Source organism: Phaenicophaeus curvirostris, chromosome 7, assembly GCF_032191515.1.
Source record: "Phaenicophaeus curvirostris isolate KB17595 chromosome 7, BPBGC_Pcur_1.0, whole genome shotgun sequence".
Classification (NCBI taxonomy): Eukaryota; Metazoa; Chordata; class Aves; order Cuculiformes; family Cuculidae; genus Phaenicophaeus; species Phaenicophaeus curvirostris.
Genome location: NC_091398.1, coordinates 15902009 through 15921516, shown reverse-complemented (window position 1 = coordinate 15921516; position 19508 = coordinate 15902009). Strand labels below are relative to the sequence as shown.

The window sequence follows — 19508 nt, the reverse complement described above, 5'->3', positions numbered from 1 at the left end:
CACCATTTCACAGTATACTGAAGAACACAGACAAGTTAAATCTACCTTTAATTTACGTTTAAGCTGAGGACTTGGTTACTGTCTAAAGTAAGACTCCATGAGATAGAGAATGAAAGGCTAAGAGGAGAAAAAACTTCAATCAGTGGCATTAAACCATCTGAGAAAGAACGCCCTGGCCAGGCTGTGACAAGATGTCCTCTGAAGGAGAAGGTGTACGACCCTCCTCTTCAGTCAAGCAGCTGGAATTCCAGCACTGGCTTGAATGGCTTTTGCTTTTACTCTTCTGCATAACAATGAATTATAAAAACCAGACTGTTATATGAGTTATTTAGCTGTCACTCTTTATTTGTTTTTCCTTTCTCCCTGAAGTACAAAACAATAGAAGCTCACAGTCTGCATACTGAAAATGTCTTAATTCAAAGACCAAAAGCTCCAGTCAAGACAAGAATGTGCACAACACATTTTCACAAGCCTGGTTTCAGTGAGCTTGTGTTTTATACACTCAGGCAACAAAAAACTCAGCACCAATGCTAAGGATCAGGTTATCAATTTCAAATTAATCTCTTCTCTACTAGATAATCTCCTTGAGTGGAGTATTGCCACAACTGCAATGTAAAGAAAATAGAGTTGGATTTTTGCTTGCCATACAGAAGACACAGCTTGGCTGATAGGGCCACACAGAACTAATGAAAGTGAGGTATGGTTTTCATTTTATTCAAAACATCCAAGCTTTTATCACAGCACCAAGGGAGCGGATTAGGTGAGCAAGGTCTACACAAGCCTATAGTGTAGAAAATCCATAAAAGGGCCCTTTCATTCAGGTTTCCACAATACTCAAGTTTTCTTATTGGGCGTTCAAATAAGGACATTCATTTATTCTTAAGTGTATTCAACTCAACCATCTTACACAACAGTTTTCATTTACAAAAATAAAAAACCAACAAACCAATAATAATACCTCAAAACATATGAGGTTAAATGTATAGGGAATTCTGCAACCAAATTCTTAACTAAATGTCAGTTATGCAAAAAGATGAAGTGCTAACAGAAAATAAAATTTCATTTTAAGTAAGGAACTACTTTGCAGCTTTTAAACACTATCCAGATAGTTATCTAAATGAAACCCAATGTTATCTCATAAATAATGACCTGCTTGAAAAAAAAGATAATCAGCACTCTCAAGTGGAAAAATACAGTAAAACTGTCTTGAAATCACATGTATACATTGGTGAAAACTCTGTAGGTTGTGGACCTCATCAGCAAGAACAAATTCAGCTACATCATTCACATCACATCTTGACTTCAGCATAGATATATTACTGTATACTACTTTAAAAATTCAATAAATTGCCTTTATACATACTAATTTTCATTAACAGTTCCCCTTCTTGAGATGAAATAACTCTTCTGACTGGCAATTTGTAAACGAATTCTCTCAAAATCCGATTATCTGTGGCAGCCCCACTCATCTCTCCCTCTCTTCTACCACATACAAACATATTTCTGCTTTGACATCCATGCATGAACAAAATGAACCCTTTTCCTTAATGACTGATGCTTATACTACAGCTCTGAAAAACTCAACTCTTTGAACTTCCCCCATACAATATTCAGAATATTGACGAGTCAGTAATTTCCTATCAACTAATGAATGTTTAAAACAAAATCATCAAGAAATCTGAGAAACAGTCAGCTGAACACCTATCTAACAATATAACCTGTTTCTTTTAAATACAAGTATTTAAGCACTATCTTGTCACGCAGTTACATTCATGAGGTTGGCACCATCCTGCAAATGCTTCATGGTTTTCAAACATTTAAGTTCCAGTTGATTTTGATACACCACAAACTCCAACTACTGTTTTCACTACTTCTAAAGAACCACGAAACTTATTTCCTGAAGCTGTTGTACTGAATATCACAAATGTTTAGTTATTTACATTAGCTTACTTAAAGGAACCATTCCAGAGGCAGCTGAAAGAAAATGTTCCCACACAAGAGCCTAGAGGTAACAGAGAACTTGCAGAATGAAAAGCAGCAGCTTAGAGCCTTAGATTGGAAGTCTGCACAAACTGATGGAGGTCTCCAGTAGCAGAAACTGAGAGGCAAGATCAGGAAATTATCAAAATACTTGCTCTGCTACATAAATTTTGAGGATTCTAGGGGTAAAATTGTTCCCAAACTGCATAAGCTTAAGCAGAGTGATGAAAGGATTCAGAGCAAATATTCAAAACCATATCACAGAGGAGTCCTGATAAATCCCTGGCCATGACTGAAAAGTGAGTTTTCAGTGAATCCAGCCACCTTTGAAAGAAAGCAAATGGGAGAGACTCCCTTTCCCATATCCAGCTTGAGTGTCTACTCAACGCACAGGGGAAACAGGCAGTGTCATAGCCAATGTATCTAATCATCTTAGCACTCTTAAGTGTTCCATAGGTTTCAATCAAACTGTTTCCTGAAACAGCTGAAGCACTATATAGCATCTATGGAGTACCTTTAGAAACCCAGTATTTCCAATCTTTCTAGCAAAAAGAATAGTGCCATTTCCTGGCTTCCAAAGCAGCAAAGGCAATGTGTTTATTTGTAACATCCTGACATCAGCTTTCAGAGCAGAAAACAAGCAAATATTTAAAAGAAGGCATTGAAGTTTAAGGATTTTGGAACACACTAGTTTGATGGAGTTTCTCTCTGACAGGTTGCAGACATTTATTTACTCATCAGTTGCACCAAAAATCTACACTGAAAATTGAATTTGAGAAAAGTGAATTAAACACAGCAGGTGCAGAGTGGCCCCTTCAAGTAGTCCTTCAATCAGTTTTTAGCATTATTTAGCTCCAATATATTTGACAAAAAACCAGACACATAGCATCCTTCAAATAACTAAGTACCTTTCAACACAGACTTCTTTACCTACTCTCTCAAAAGGCAAAGTATTGATACCTTCTACGGGACTGCAATAATGTATTTACCTATATATACTGCCAGCAATGATGAAACAAGTCCAGCAATGCTGATTCTGAAGATAACATTTACGAAATCATATCAGAGTTATAGGAGTGTTTAACCTGAAAGGACTTACCTGCATTTTAATTTGGATTACAATTCTCACCAGTCATATGTCTTTTAAATGAGGTGACTGAATATAGCATCCAACATTAATCTAAGTACCATCATATATGAAAGCAAAGTACTGTATTATGAGAGCAAATACTATTCACAGCTTAGAGATAACTCTCCCACTTGCTAATTAGTCATTTTAACAAACAGATGAAAACGATCTTTCCCAGGGAACAGAACAAAAGCCAAGGAGAGAAGCTACTCACATTCCTTTGAGCCGTTGCCACATTTTCTCTGCATGTCCTCCTATTTGATACTTTACAGAGGTGCTTTCCAGTTCCCGAGTTGTTTCCGTCGCTCGAGCCCCCATCGTTGTTGTCCTACAGCAATACAGTTACAGTCAGGATCAGCAGCAGGTAAAAGCATTCTTTAGTCCACTACTACTGTCAGAAGATCCACGCATCTTAATAGCTGCTCTCATACCAAAACACATCAGAATTACAGCAGCTGAGGGACGACCCTGCCTGAATCGCTATTCACTTTGATAGACAAATCCACTCTCCCCCTCCAGCCCTTCTACAAGCACAGAGCAAGTACACACAGCTCCTCTGACCTCACAAGTCTAATCCATTCGGGTGAGCCAGCTACTGTACTACTGACTGCTCAAGCTCCTTTCTCATGCACTTCTTCTGTTCTAAGAATATGCACAGAAGCACAAAAGATTCCTTAAAATCGACTATAATTCATTGCCATGCAGGATAAATGTGAATGGCTTTAAAAATCCAGAAGGAAAGAAAAGCTGGTTTCTGCTCTGCAGGTTGGAGAAACAAGCTGCAATAGGAAAGCAGATGGTAGAAGCCAGTATCAGCCACATCACCCTACAAAAAGAGTGCACGTTCAAATGCCAGAGCTTTCCTCTCTTTGGTTGATCCTGAATTGATTCTTAATGAATAAATCTACCAGCCTCTCACTAAAACCGTGACTGTACAAATGCTAAGTCTGTAGTGAAGACATGTATAAATCCCTGCAGAAGAGAAATCAGAGAGCTCTACAGGTTGTTATTGAAGGAATATGCTGTAATGATGACTATTCACCTTCTCCTAGCAACTCCACACAGTAGGTAACTGTCAGTTTAACTGGTGGAAAATGCAGCAGCTGCAAGACAGTCCACTCAAAGAATCCTTCAGGACAGCAGCGTGCGTGTGTCAAAATCTGATGTGGAATTCTGTGTGTCTGCCAGTAAAAGAACAATTAATTGCACGCAAAGTGTAAAAGGGTTGAGGACTAAATGGTACGCCCGCCGTGCAGCAGATTGCCAGCTTTGCCTTTCAAGTGCAAACCTAAGCACATAGTTGTACTGCCAAAGCTGGGTTTTGGAAAGGACAAAGGAGAGGATTTCCTTGCTGCTTGCTCAGCCACAGACTTCAGTTTGCAGAGCGGCTCCTGTACTCTGTAAACAGCACCTGTCTTGTTCAGTGAGTCAGTAACAATCTTCATTTCTTAAGTAGCAGCCAAATAATCAAATATACCACAGACTTATCTCAGTGATCATGTTTGTTTCAATCAGAGTAAGAGCCCTGCTAGAAGCCAGGCGAGCAGGGTGTGCCAAGCAGGAGTAAAGATGTCTGAGCTTTGCCAGCTACTGGTGTCACTGCCAGACAGGAAAAGGGACTTTGGGTCCATGGTGGAATGTTCTCGGTTGCTAACTGAAAAAAGCCCGAGGGTAGGACATACATAACTCAGCATGGCCTTAATTACAGTTTTATATGTGTTAAATTACACAAAGATGTGAGATGATGAGATCTAACATCCTAACCAGTTTTCTTTCTCTAAGACACTTTCTATGCACATTATACCTTTAAAATACCCCCATGAGAGTTACAAATCAGTATGAGATGCATCTTTTACACACAGATTTCAGGTGGATAATTAAACAGTGCATTTAATTTACTTTTATGGCTTTAACACATACACAACTTTAAGCTGGCATTAATTCACAGATTTTCACAGAATTATTCCTAACTCAGACATCTAAGAGCCAGTCCCATTAAACTCACTAGCAATATCTGAAAAACAGGCAACGGATGAGCAACATCTCTTACAATTTTCAAACAGCATCATGAGACAAAAGTGAAGAGATACAAACCGCTGTTTTTTTCCAAAACTGCGAAGCATTTATTTAGTTAAATGTTGCAATATATCTTTGAAACGTCACTGAGGGACCACTTAAAAACTTCCGAACTTTCCACTCCTGTTATGCATGGAATCCAAATAAGTTTGTAAGAAAGAATATAAATATCCTCCGATGGAATAACTAATGAGAACATCTCACACTAATCTGGGTTCTTCCCTGTCTTTTAACTGCCAGACTTCTCAAGCAACGCATAGAAATTGGGTATTTAAAGAAACCACATAAACCTCCAGGGACAGAGGGGAATTTTAGGGGCTATTTTTTCTTATAAAGTATTTCCAGCTCTTATTGTCCAATTCCACAGCAAAAAAAAATAGTGGTGTTTGTAAGCCATTCTCTTTCCCCCACAAGAAACTTTGTAGTTGAAAGTATATCACTTTGATTACTGATGAAAAATATTACTAGCAGGTAATATCCTTCAGGAATGGAGAAAGGAAAAAACTGCCCAGAAGATAGCACTGCAAATGCAGATACACCTGCTAACTTCAGCAGAACTCCACAAAGGAAAACCGTAACAACTTTGTTCCTGGTGAGACCACATCGCTGAAACAACAGAATCTCCTACAACAAAAGCAAAGGATAAACAAAGCTGCCTTCTCCCCAAAGGTTTATCCTGAAAATCAACATCGCAAACCAACAGAGATGATACTAAAGGATGAAGTTGTGTCTCTGAAAATGAAAGAAATAGCAGAAAACACACACAAATGGGCAGGTAAAGCATTCGGGGATCAAGGAAGTAGCCAGAGCAGGTGTCACGTATGCCTCTAAGAAGAGAAAAACAAACAAGGAATGAGAAAGGAAGGACCTTTACCCCTTCAGCTTGTGTGAATACCGCTTAGAGAATGAAAAAGCAGAGCCTGCATCCCTTTTCTTGCTCAAGGGAAGGCAGGCAGAGTCTGAGAATGACAGAGCCAAAACAGTGCCAACACACCTCTGGCTGCAAGAGGCAACATGGGGCAGAATGAACAGAAGTGTGCTGCAGGAATATTGAATAAGCATACAGCACAGCCCACATGTAACAATGAGGGGATCAGGAGAAGAATTATGGACAACTTGCTCAGAAATACACAACTGCAGTCCTGCAGTACAAACTTGTCCAAAGAAGATCCAGAATACTGAAAATGAGCAGGTTTTTTTAGGAAGTAAAATCACCTGAACTTATAAGTTATCTTATATAGTTTTACTCTTTTTACTTCCTGTTCCTGCTCTGGTTTTCTGTTCTCACTCTAGCTAACTCGGTGTTTGTGTTACAATCCTATCAAGCTGTTGTTACTGTCCATCTTCCTCCTACAATAATATGATCTTTCTTGTCCATTGCTCACGGCTTCTTCTTTTTTCTTGTAATTTTAGTTTAAAATTTCTGTAGTAAAGTGAACACTGAAGCAAAGCTTCTATCTGTCAATAAAGCGATATATTAAAATAGTAATAATTAACTTTTTCACCCTTAATTACGGCAAAATAAAACTGTTCCAGTGTCACTTATTCCTCATATAGGAACCTACACTTAATAATAACATATCCTAGGCTCCATTTCTTTCATCTAAAAATGGTTTCAATAATAATTTTAAAAGAAATAATTTAAAAATAAACCCAATAGTAAAGAAATGAGGGTTGCTTTTCAGTATGAGTACTGAGAGACCTTTACAGTTATGCCAAAATCACAGAGTTACAATCAAACAAAAAAACTGAAATTGAGAAAATCCTGCAGTTAGAGATTAGCTAAGAGATTAGAAAGGCAATTGTTTCATACATAAGAAACAAATTTAATATCTTAGTGAAGAGAAAATCAGAGTACAGAATAATTCTGAGGTCTTCCTTAGTCTTACTTCCCATTAAAAATGAGTTTGTTACAACTTTTCAGTACTTAATTGCAATAATTGAAAAAAAGGGAGAGATTGTGGTTAGTTTGTTCAAAACGTGACTATAGAGAATCAGTGAAAAACAGACTAAAGCTTCTGGAAACAAAAACTTTCACAATTGCATATAGCTCATACAGTGTCATGGGGAAAGCAGCATAACCTAAGTAAACAGAGGTTACAGGTTTTTAAGGTTCAGTGGCTTTTAACTTCTTTATTTAAGACAAGTAGTTGAGGAAGAACATTCATAAAGCAAACACTAACTTTTAGGCACTCCTTAGAAAGAAGTTTGGCTACAGAACTCGTATGCTGATTTTTGCAAAGAGAGGAAACTATTCTAGAATTGGCTGCAGTGTTGAAATGAGACAGATTGGAATTGCCACAGAGAACTACAGGGATAACAGTTTACTTCATAACAGGAAAGCGTTACCTTTCAATGGCAAAAAGGGCAAGACTGCCCCCACAGTGTGCAATGAACAGTTGTAGAACAACTGTTCTAGGTCGTGTTGTGCTCCTTTTAAAAGAGGTCATTGTCTGTTTTATTGCATTTCACGTGTTTTCGATATCTACTTTAGGAGTTTTTATGAAGCCATTTTAATTTTGATAGCCATGTATAGAACAGGTAATGGTAAGATAGAAGTCGTTTGAACACAAAAGCTACAAAATTTGTAACTGCCAAATTGTAATTGCCAAGTTATTGTTATGAGCATATAACTAGAGAAAGAGAATGTAGAATACAATGCAAAAGGAATTAGGAGTATCTGGATTTGGCAAAGAATTTTCCCGTTTATCCCACTGAACTACATCAGATGTCAAGCAAATAACTAGCCCGTAGTGACAACATGGAACAAGGTTGTTTCAGCTCATTATTGTCTAAAGAGATTATTTCAAGCACTCATTTTGAGCTACCCAAAGAAAAGAAGAAAATCATTCCCTTTTGTTATACGTTACTTATACAAAGACCATAGCAACAAGAAAATGTTTCTTGATATTTATAAAAGACTATAATGGAACAGATGCTGGCAGAGAAAAAAAAGGTCTCTTCATCTCAAACTAAAGACGTAAATTAGGGAATCTACCCTTACCATAGCTGTTCCTACTGCAAACATCCTTTCCACTACTAGTTGACCCCAAAGAGGCAGAATCAATTCATTACACCTCACATAAAACCCCTCTCAAACCTGAACTACAGATCTGAGCTTTCAGGACAGAAGGGCAAATGCATCCCCTTTGAGACACAAGACTTTCTGCATGATATGCCCAAGCATATCCTGTAAGTTTGGCACAGTTTTGACTGATATACAGTATTGTATGCAATACCTTGAAAGCGTATTACATCAAACACCACTTTCACAAGTATCAAGGTCTTTATTCATATATGCTTTTGCTTTAAAAAAAATAACATTATCATGACCTCCTCAATCTAGGTTATAAAAATATTGAAGGAAAAAATACTTAGTCATGGCAGCATATTGCAGCTATGAAACAGCCACTTGATCAAGAGAGAAAAGCAATAAAAATAACTAAAAGCATAATTTGACTATTTTCATTTGCAAATGCCCTAAATGCACAGTTACTTTCTTGCAGAATCTGGACCCACTTTGGCTCCTATTTAAGGGGGGTAAAGTAAAAGAAATCTGATTTGTTATATTTCATTGAATGTGAGATAGTCACAACTGTTGTGTTGCTGTTTAAATGTACAGATTATGTTCCAACAATCAGAAGAAAGCATGAAACAAAGATGAGACCTTTTTCAAGCCTATCTTCTCATACTCTGGGTGCCTGTATCAGTCCCATGGGGCCATCTGAAATTTGCACTTGAAAAAACAGAAAAATTTAGAAGGTGTGTACAGAAAGCTAAATGATGATTATCTAAACTGCAACTAGAGGATTTGAGGTCTGTGTTACCAGAAAATGGCTTTCCCCACAGAAAAAAATACTGTATCACCTTCTTTCCTACTTTCCACATTCTTAGAAAAGTAAGTAAAAGCATTCTGACCTGGGTTGCCAGGTTTCACTCGGCACTCTTCCTACCAGTGAGAGAAGAGAGCCCTAATCCTACACCAAACCTCTTTTACCCTCAAAGAAAACATGAGAAAAAGAGCATGCAATACAGCTTGACTGGCTGGTAAAACAACAGGGAAAGCCAAAGATAATAATCAACAAAACAAATCAATAGTTAATAAGAAACTTTTTATTTTCACTTCAATACATCCCTGATAACTACTTCTGTTTAAATAAGTAACAGAATAGAACAAAAATTCTCCAAGGAAATAATTCTGCACCTATTACATTACTAAATATGGAATTTGACATCAAGGAGCAATGGCAAAGACCAAATACATAAAAAATATCAAAAAGGACAAAGTAATGCATTAAGCCCAAGTCCAACAGTAGCTGTTAAACAACATGGTTCAGATGAAACCTCCAGCTCAGGATGTGAATAAACTGTGGCATGTTATAAGGTAAAAAAGCATACAGGAGAAGGCCGAAGTATGGTAGTTCCTGTATCTTTATGCAATATAAAAGTGCTTCTAATGACACAGAAGAATTTTTTTATTCATTTTAGAATTAAAAAAAAAATGTATCTGTAGAAGCATTAGTTTGCTCCTTGATTCATAAAGCAGGAGTAAAACCTTTCCAATTACCTTCCCATAAAACCTTTGCAAAATGACTTCTGCTTCAGTAAACGCAAGATGGAGTCGCTGGTACTGCATTCATACACTAGAAAAGTTAGTTTACAGAGAGTCCTTAACAAAAAGCAAAAAATATGTTCCTCACACCCTTCAAACTGCCTTGGGTAATTTGCTATATAATGCAAAATGCACAGAAGACATGTAAAAAACCTGGGAAAAATCAGCAAATGCAACCTTCATTTCCACAGGTCCTAATTTCAAAAAATCAATCTGTACAATGTTACTATTTTCTGAAAGTCAATATAAAAAAGAAAATATTTGTATTGACTGCTATTAAGTACATAACATGACTATGTTGGAGTATGCATAATACCATCTGATTCAGAATTTGTCTCTTCAGGACCTCTGTGCTTCAGGGAATTGCTGCATAACTTGAAACCTAAGTGCAGCAGAAATCAGAAGGGCCTTTTCTTAACATACTCTGCATTTTAACCTTTCCAGCAAGATGAATTCCAGCTTTTGGCTTTAAAAGTCTTAAAAGATGAGTGGAGTATTAAACTGATGGTAAAAAATTGGCAGCACATTTAAAAATTAGTTCAATAGTCTAGCACACAATAAGATTAACGGCAGGAGCAAAACTCTGCTGACAGTCAGATGTTTAGTATCACTTTAATGTGTTTAATATCATTGGAACACGCAAGTTCAACCAAAGTGTAGAGGTAAAGTTTAGGTAAGTTTTAAAGTTGTACTGGCAAAATACTCTGTCAAGTTTTTCATATCAGTTTTGATATAAATGTCTACTCACATATTTTCCAAACAAAAATTAGAAGAGAGGAATATGTGAATTCAAGTCAAAGAGCAACTAAAATTATGAGTTTTCATAAAACAAACATTTGGTTTTTTCTTAAATATTATATTGCTTAGAATGACAGGTTTTAAAAGCCTAATTTAATTATCTACTTTATTAACTTTTACTTTGCTGAACCTTGAACAACTCAATGTTAAACTTATCTCGAATGAATGACTGTTAGTGGAGGCCAGAAAAACTACTCACGTTTTCAGGTTGAAAACTAAAGCCAGAAGAGAAACTGAACTATTCTTAATGCCAAAAGCATCACTGATAGAGCAGTACATGAGCAACAAGTTCACAACTTTTATCAGTTATACAATCAAAAGAGTTGCTCTTACCTTAAGAATGAGATTACCTTAAGCATCTTCCGCCACGCTGTTTTCATTAAAATGTTTTTTTGCACCTGATATTACTCTAAGACCATTGATAGGACTGATGGTGGGGTGGGAACTGAAATTACATTACTCCAAGCCTTATCCACTCTGTATAGTTACTTAACACTGATGATTAAACTTTGATATGGCTGATGACTAGCAATAAAGACTTACTAAAAGGAGTGTAAAGGAAGAGTCAGCCCTACATAGCACATCAGAATCCTTTTGGGGGCTATCTTACTTTTCTTCTGTTTGCTTGTTTATTTATCATTGTAATCTAGATTACCATTTCCTTGGCTGTGCTTCCTGCCTGTATTAATCTCCATCAACGTAATTTCTGACCAATACCATTTTTAGCATGAATAAACAGTTGAAACCTCCTATCAATAGAAAAAACATATCTGGACATTAATTCAGACAGAATCTACATCAAACTCTGAGAGATGCAGGAGCAAACTCACTCTACTGTGTTAAAAGAATGCAAAAATCTTTAACACTGAGTTTAACAGTATTATATTTCCCTTGAAATAGAATACAGATTGAGCAAAAATCAAGCACGGCTTTATCAGCTGACAGAAGTGAAAAGAGCTGAAGTTCTACACAGCTACTTTACCAGATCAGGCCTCTCCCCGTTCATTATTAAGTCAACAACGTACCCGCACTGCAAAAAAGGGTAAAGTTCAGAATATAAATAAGTAAATGCAGAATACAGGAAGCATTTGGGACAACTCAGGTAAACCTTCCAGTTTTAGAAAGCAAATAGTTTGGGCAAATGAAAAGGAGTCCAGAGGTGAACAATAAAAAATAGCCTAAGTACAGATAAATAAAAGCAAAGAATAAAGGTAGCATAAAGAAAAGATACATTAGTTGTATTTGCTAGTCTATAATATAAAAGAGTTTGGTTAGGTATGTTTTTAATACATATTTAATAAATTTTATATTATTTATATTTTTTTTATTTATATATTTTTATCTATTTTATATTTTAGTATATATTTTTTATATATATATTAGATGCCAATACTGAAAAGAAAAAAAAATAAATCAGTGGTTGACAATATATAGTTAGGGTATCAGAAGTCATCAGTTTTGTTTGCAACAAACAAAGTTTAGGCTAGAAATTAAGAAACATTCTCCAACTATGACAGTCAAACACTAGAGCTGGATACCCAGGGTGATAATGGAATCTTTTTCACTGAAGCTTAATAACAGGACAGACAAAAATGTATCAGAAATACAGACAGCCCTCTGCATCTTTTATATTTCCATTTTTTAATCTTGATTTTGAAAAACAGGCATAACAATTAGCTTAGGTTGAGATATTCAAATATATCCCACAAAAAAGAAGATAGCGGTGGATCCCACTGAGAAGCAATGGGATAGCACATTATAAGCACAAGAACACTCAGCTACTCACAGGAAGATTCTCATGACTGGCAAAACCTAATTTTCATTTCCATTAATAAAGTGCAGTCACTTTCTGATAAGGAGAGAGAGTGTTCCTAAAAATATCTATGCTATCAATCCAACATTCTAGAAACACTTCAGCAGCAAATAGCAGCTTGTACTTCACTCAAAATCAAAATATTTCTGACTCTTCAGAAAGCATTTCTGGAAAGCAGTAAGTATATGTGTGTGTTCCATGACCTTAAAAGTGCATTGTTTCATCCAGTCAGAAGCACTGATGAACATGGATTAACATGCTGGTTTGATCAGCTTCAAGAAGCAAAGGTATCAGTGAAGTACACCTTTTCAAGCACTAGGATTTTCTTTATTTTACAGATTAGAGTAACAGATAATAGTATGAAAGAATCAAACTTGTCTCCAAATAATCCCAGTGTTTAATTATTCTTTCTACTAAAAACTTGCCCCTCATCTCCAACTGTTTTAGCTCCAATTTCCAATAACAGGATCTTTTTCCAGTTTCATCTTTTGCCTTATAAGCCCTCTCTGCAATATATTACTTCCTCTTTTCCATATCTACAGATCATATTCCAATCACATTGATAAACTAAAATCAGAATTCTTAAACCTCCAACAAAAAGCTACATTTGTCACTTTTTTACAAGATCAAAAGAGTTTTCAATGTTTGTTCAAATAACTTCATTGTGAAATCAGCCCGAGTGTCCCAGCAGCTGTTTTGTGTGAAGTAACTTAGTTTTTTATCAGAAAGATTAAGTTCATTATATATATTTAATAACTAGTGGTTAGCAAAAATATCATACGTTAGATAACATCCAATGCTGGTGGGTTTGTCAATCAGATTATTTATATGACTTTTATCAAAAGATGCATAAAAGATAGACAACAAGGCTTTTCTTATTTCAGGATACAAAATGGCCTAGGAGAAAATGCAAGAAACGGGACAGAGGACTAGTGATTTATTCTTATTTCAGAACTATTTTAAGCATCTTTACACGGTTAACCACTTTTCAGGCCAGCATTCTGATGCCTAAATTAAGACCATTAGAACAGATATCTGACTATAACTGCAGAAAAGGAGAAGCTAGAAATGGAATTCAAACCTGACATTTTGTTTTTCCTCTTGTAAAAGAATTACAGTATATTCTCTGAAAATTCCACAATGCTAAGTTCAGGGAATATTTCAAGTCAAGCATATAATTACCAATATAGATCGAAAAAGAGGCGCCAAATGCATTCTAATATAACAGCTAGTTTTATCAGACATCACACTGTGATGTGGTAATTTTTTGTTGGTTTTTGTTGGTTTTGTTTTAAAGACAACTGTAGATTAGAACATGAAAAGTATTTACTATAGTCTGATGGAAAAATGGCTGGAGGAAAATATGATGATTAGTAAGTCATATTTTAAAAACATCAACATTCATTATAGGTTCCAATACACACGAAAAAAAATTGCAGTTCACATGTAACATTATTAGTCTGGTATAAGATCAGGATACTAAATTTTCCACTAAATGACATCAAAAAAAATAAAACAGCCAAACAAATAAAGGAAAACCACTTTAGTTTAAAACATTTCTGGTACACAAATATAATTTACCATACATTGAGCGTTTATAAAAGCAGTCCAAGTAATTTATAACCCTTATATTATCTCAGTGATCTTAATGAAACTAGCTTGCATTTATGCATGCAAGAAGCAGTTCATTTACTTTTCCTAAAGAGCAGAACTTTGGTGAGCCCATGACAGTTTTAACAAAATCTGTAAACTAAGGTGTTCTGCCTTGGGATTTTGCTTGAGAAAGTAATATTATAACTCAGACAGTTCCATGGCTTGCATAAAGCCTAATTTAGCTCTCACTGAGGTCTTCAAGCTAGAGAACGTGTCTTGCAAGGTTGTTGCGCGTATGAGCATTAACACAGAAAATGAAGTAGAACTGCAAAACAGGGGCCACACAAAGTCACACATGGTCCTTTGCATTGGCTGGTCCTTTACAAATGGGTCTTAGGGTAATAAGTCCCGGCTGCTGCACTATGAAGGATCTGGCCTCTGTGTCACACAGCAGGAATTTTACACAACAGGAAATATCTCCTGTGTTCCTTTCATAAGTAAAGGTATTGTATTTTGACAGATGAAAAAGAAAGAATGTGCTCTAGTCATTAATCTTAAACTTTTTTAAAAAGCATGACTTCAGCTGTAACTCTAAAATTTTTGCAAACATTTACACTAAATGGTCATAGCTCAAGTTTAAACTGAAGCACCTGCCAGAATATTACTGAGACCTCTGAAATGCTTGATATAGTCAGAATAATATCTTTCCATTTGTTGATTAAAACAGCCCAGTTTCTGGAATATGAGAGCTATAAAGACCTTTGATTTGATTATTGCACACCAATATCCTGCCTGCAAAGCAGCCAACATCTGGAGAAGAAATATGAAATTAGGTAAGCCTAAAATGAGTCTTCTCCAGCATCTTCCCAAATTAGGGACTTTTCAAGCCAGAGATTACAGTTGATAGCATGTCCCATGGGCCCTGCTAAGTTTACTCCACAAGAATTTGCCTAAAGTCTTGAAATCTCTCCACAACATCCTGGGGCAATATATTCTACATTTCAATACTGCATTATGGAAAATATATTGTCATTTGTATGTTTTAAGTGCAACACTTGCTAATTGTTTGTGATGTCCCTAAATTCTTGCATTAGAGGAACATTAGATAACTATTTCCTGTTAACATTCTCTATACCATTCAGAGTTTCATATTGCTCCTAGGTAAATTATATGGATTTACAAAGTGGCATAATATTTTCTGGTTAATTCCGAGTTCTCCTCCTACGAATTAAAACCTCTTCTGTCTCTTTTCACAGTTGCTGAGCCTTGAGCTGGCATTTTGAGATAAGTATCAAAATGGTATTGAAACTACTTTCTTGAGTGATAATAATATTTCAGAGGCCATTACTCTGTATGTATAGTACAGGGTTGGGATTTTTTCTTCCATGTGTCAATAATTCTTCATTTATCCACAAATTGTCTAACATTCAAATCATCTGATATTTGTCACAAATCATAATATCGATTACTTTGTTCATTTTTAGCAAGAAAAAAACTCTATCAATTACTTTTAGTATGCTCTTCTAATTCAGCCTTTTCAGCATTCCATCACATGGATTTTGTTCAATTTTACATTCCAACAAACCTTCATAGAACAAGAATTACATACTGTAGCTGGTCCTTGAATTAGGAAAATCTCCATCAATCCCTGCAACCTTTCTTAAACTGATATTAGCTTATTATTGCAGTATTAGAATTTAGCTCTATGCCTGAATTCTGATCAGTTATTACAGAGTTTAATCTCTGTCTGAATCACTGATGCATTATTCATATAAGTTTAGCAATTATGATTTTCTATAGTTATACAACTAAGTTTTTAACAAAAGACTGTACCTCACAGAGAAATATAAATTTACTTTCTGAAAACATTAGATATATTCAAAAAAGTTTAAATTGTGTTCTCTGAAAATGGTAGTATAATAGCAAATGTAACTGAAGTTAAACAATGCAGTTCTATGAAAAACTGCTGACATGGGAGATTTTTTTCAGGAGGAAGCCAAAAATTCTCAAATTACAAACTTTTCCTTTTCAGACAACAGCACTGGTATTTTAAAGTTACACATTTCCAGAGTAAGACTGTCACTGGGACAAATGCAAGGAGGTTACTGGTCCTTATGATGTTTTAAATGACAGGTATGCCAGGTGCCTTTGATTGGTGACACAGTACCTTAAGCAATAATACTGTTCAGCACATTCCAGCTGGATAAAGTATTATTCTTTCCCCCATTTAACTGATAAGAAAAGCAGTTCTCCACAAACCCAGCTTCCCACTCATTATAGAAGAGCTTACAGTCAGAGGTAAGAAGGTGTAAGCTGCCATCTCACTCTCAAGAAAAATAGACTACGTGTGTGGTCAAAATTTGAGCTGCAGCAAAGAATAAAATAAAACAGGATAAGAAGTATCCCTCATGTAGATGTCCAACAGCAAAGAATTCCCACTTAGGGTAGCTAAGTAGTGCTAAAATCTTGCTCAAGTGTTGTGCAAAGGGTATGGCGAATTTTCCTGTGAACTTAATCATGCAATGGCATCTTGGCAAAACAGTTAAAACTTGACTGAATTTAATGCCTGTATTGGTGTTGGAAATTGTATTGAACAATGAGGAAAGCAGAAGGAAAACAAAAAAAGAAAAAACAGAAATAGAAGTTATCCAAGAGCTATGATGACAATACAAGGCACAAAGCAGGAGCACAAGTATAACAACAGAACATGATAGAAAGATTTCATCTTGCGCTTGTCTTACAAAGTCAGAACAACATTGTTTCTGCTTTTCTAAGAGTGAAACAGTATTCATACACCACTTCTGCAATCAGAGATTAATGACATTAGGAAACCTAACAAATATCATCCACTGCTTCGTAATTTTCACACCAGAAAGTAACATTATGTCTAAATTTATTTATTTATTTATTTATTTTTAAATAGATCAGATGACAGAAAGACCTTTGTATAAGCCAAAGTCTGGACAGAGAATATAACAATAAGATAAACATTACCTTAGTACCTCCTTATTTCAGCATTATGCATCAGTAAATCCTTGTGCTGATATCCCACAGAAATAATAGAGACTAAAGTTACAAAGGAAAAACCCAGTCAACATTTTTCTGCAGAAATGGCAAAACCTATTCCTCTGGCTTTCTCCAACTGGTTTCAGGCAAGAAATTTTCATGGTATTGAGACAATAATTAGCATTGGTGAGAGAGAGATGCTCCCATAGGTGAAGACATTCTCGAAATGGCAAGAAGAATGACAGTAAAGAAAATTCCCAAGTACCTTCTTTAGAAGACATTAAACAGAATAGGAAAGAGTATTTTATTTTTCCCTGGAAAGACTTGTCCTGAGGCTTCCCAAGTCCTTAAGCCTAGTGGCAGATACTGTGGGAGTGAAGCAGTACTCACTGTAGAGGGAGAAAGGGATAGAGATCACTTAACCCACTTGAACATAAGCAAGTCAATGGAAATCCAAAGGTGTTGAAGGAGCTGGACAAGATCCTTGTGAGGCTACTCCCATTATCTATGAAAGATCAAGTGAATTGGGGAGCCCAAAGAAGAGAAGGCTGAAGAGATACCTTTTTGCTCTTTACAGCTACCTAGTCAAAGAATAAGGAGTTGAAGCTAGACTCTTCTCAGACCTACACATTTGTAGGGCAAGAGGCAACAAATAGAAATATGAGAAATTCTGTTATTTGGAGGGAAAACTACCACAATAAATTCCAATATTTTGAGAACAATTTTCACCATGTGGAAGAGGCTGCCCAGAGAGCCTGTGGAGTTGCCATCCTAAGGGTTGTTCAAGGCTCAGCTCAACAAGTCCCCAGGTATCCTGATCACATTTGACGACATGACCTCCAAAGGTGCCTTCCAACTAAAACCAGGGCTCTACAATTCTAATATACAGCAAAGTACTGACACCAAGGAAAAGTTGTATTAGTAAAGCTGTGCTTTGCCCTGCAGCAAGTTCAGATATTTCATTTCCAATTACTTGAAAGTTCTTTTAAAGAAATACTTGAAATCAGCACACTTCATATTATCTCCAGGAGCAGGATATAGACAATAAAATTTACTTGCAGAATTCGCTGCTGCAGGATGCAATTGATTTAATTATGTTATTAAAACTTCTACCAGATTAAGTACAAATAATAATGACAATCACTATTAATGTAACACAGGATACAAATAAAAAGGTTAGCAATTTTTAGACTTTAGTCAGACCATAAGCATGTCACCACGTGGAACAAAACCAAAATTGCCTTGTTACCATAATACAGAATCCTGGCCAGGTATATCTAATACACAATACCAGAGATAGAAAATTGAATTATTTATCTATATTTCTACATGTTATATACTCTTTTCACTATTAAGTAGTTGAAGAAGTATTTTGTGTGTTTGATTTTTGAGGATAAGTAACAGACAATAATGCACATCTGTAATTATTTCTCTGCCTTTTCCTTTACTCATTCCTACAAAATATAAAAGAACAATTACGACAGTATGGAAAAGACTGATAAAATATCGAATTTTTACTTACAAATTGTTGCTGAAAAATATGCATCTATTAAATCCATGTATTTTTTTATGCAAAGCTACTACAAAACAGATTTAAAATTTAATATTCAATAACCCAAAGTATAATGGTTCATTCAGCCCAAACAAAGGCTAAAACATTAAAAGGCCAAAGTCTGAAAGAATTATCTGCTTTATTTTAAAAACACATTTAAAGTGAAGAGACCTCAGTGAATTTAATCTGCTATAGCTAACATCATTCCTGGGCATCGATTCAAATTCCAAATTTAATTTCAGTGAAGCTTTAGTAAAAGTAATGCCTTCTGCAGATTCAGACCCATATGACTGACATTATCTACTGATGGCAAAAAAAAGTAATTTAACCAAATATGCTTTCTGTAAACAGTTCTTACAATTAAGAAAAGACGAAATATATGTTAAACTGTCTTGATACAACATTCTATTGGATGTTGCTTACTATTAGCATGGTTTATGTCCTGCCAAGTAAGTATCAGCGCAGATTTTATAGTTCTTTTGAATGCATTTTTTCTTTCAGATAGACACATGCTTTGTGTCATAATTTGATGACTTTTCATATGGAGAAAACATACATATTACCGCAGAAAGATGTATGGCATGGTGAGCAATGGGCAGAACAGGGAAAAGGAAAATCCAGGCTGGGGGAAACCTGTCCATGTCCATGTCCATGACATTTAGCAAGATTTTAAATGAGTGACAATGGTAAAAGGAAGATTAAAAAAAAATTTATTTATTTTACTTTTGATGGTAGATACCGAAGTGTGCTTAGCTCATCCCTATTACTGATGTTGCCAAATTGGCAGGAAACTGCATGAGTTGAAGCTTTCTCGGGAAATTTTTAGATTTCAACTCTGCTCAGAAAAATTATCTGAAAGTACATTTGGCAGAGCCTTCTATCGTCTCACAAAGACCGCATTGGAATTTGCTGGGGATTGACAGAGCTCCAAGCACATATATTTGCATAT

The 19508-nt window shown here is 35.7% G+C and overlaps 1 protein-coding gene across 5 annotated transcripts in view; it reads right to left on the bottom strand.

Annotated features, from left to right (window-relative positions):
* PDE1A (phosphodiesterase 1A) overlaps window positions 1-4287 on the bottom strand; it is a 152872-nt gene extending 148585 nt beyond the window's left edge. The window contains exons 1-2 of one of the 5 annotated variants that reach the window (XM_069860995.1): window positions 4152-4287; window positions 3324-3437 (exon numbers count right to left, since the gene is read on the bottom strand). In XM_069860995.1, the coding sequence (XP_069717096.1) occupies window positions 3324-3427 (104 nt within the window). In that variant the 5' untranslated portion in view covers window positions 3428-3437; window positions 4152-4287. Of the gene's footprint in view, window positions 1-3323; window positions 3640-3670; window positions 3907-4151 lie in introns of those variants that run through there. The other 4 variants (XM_069860994.1, XM_069860997.1, XM_069860998.1 and 1 more) reach the window with 4 other exon arrangements.
* Between the last annotated feature and the right edge of the window lie 15221 nt (window positions 4288-19508).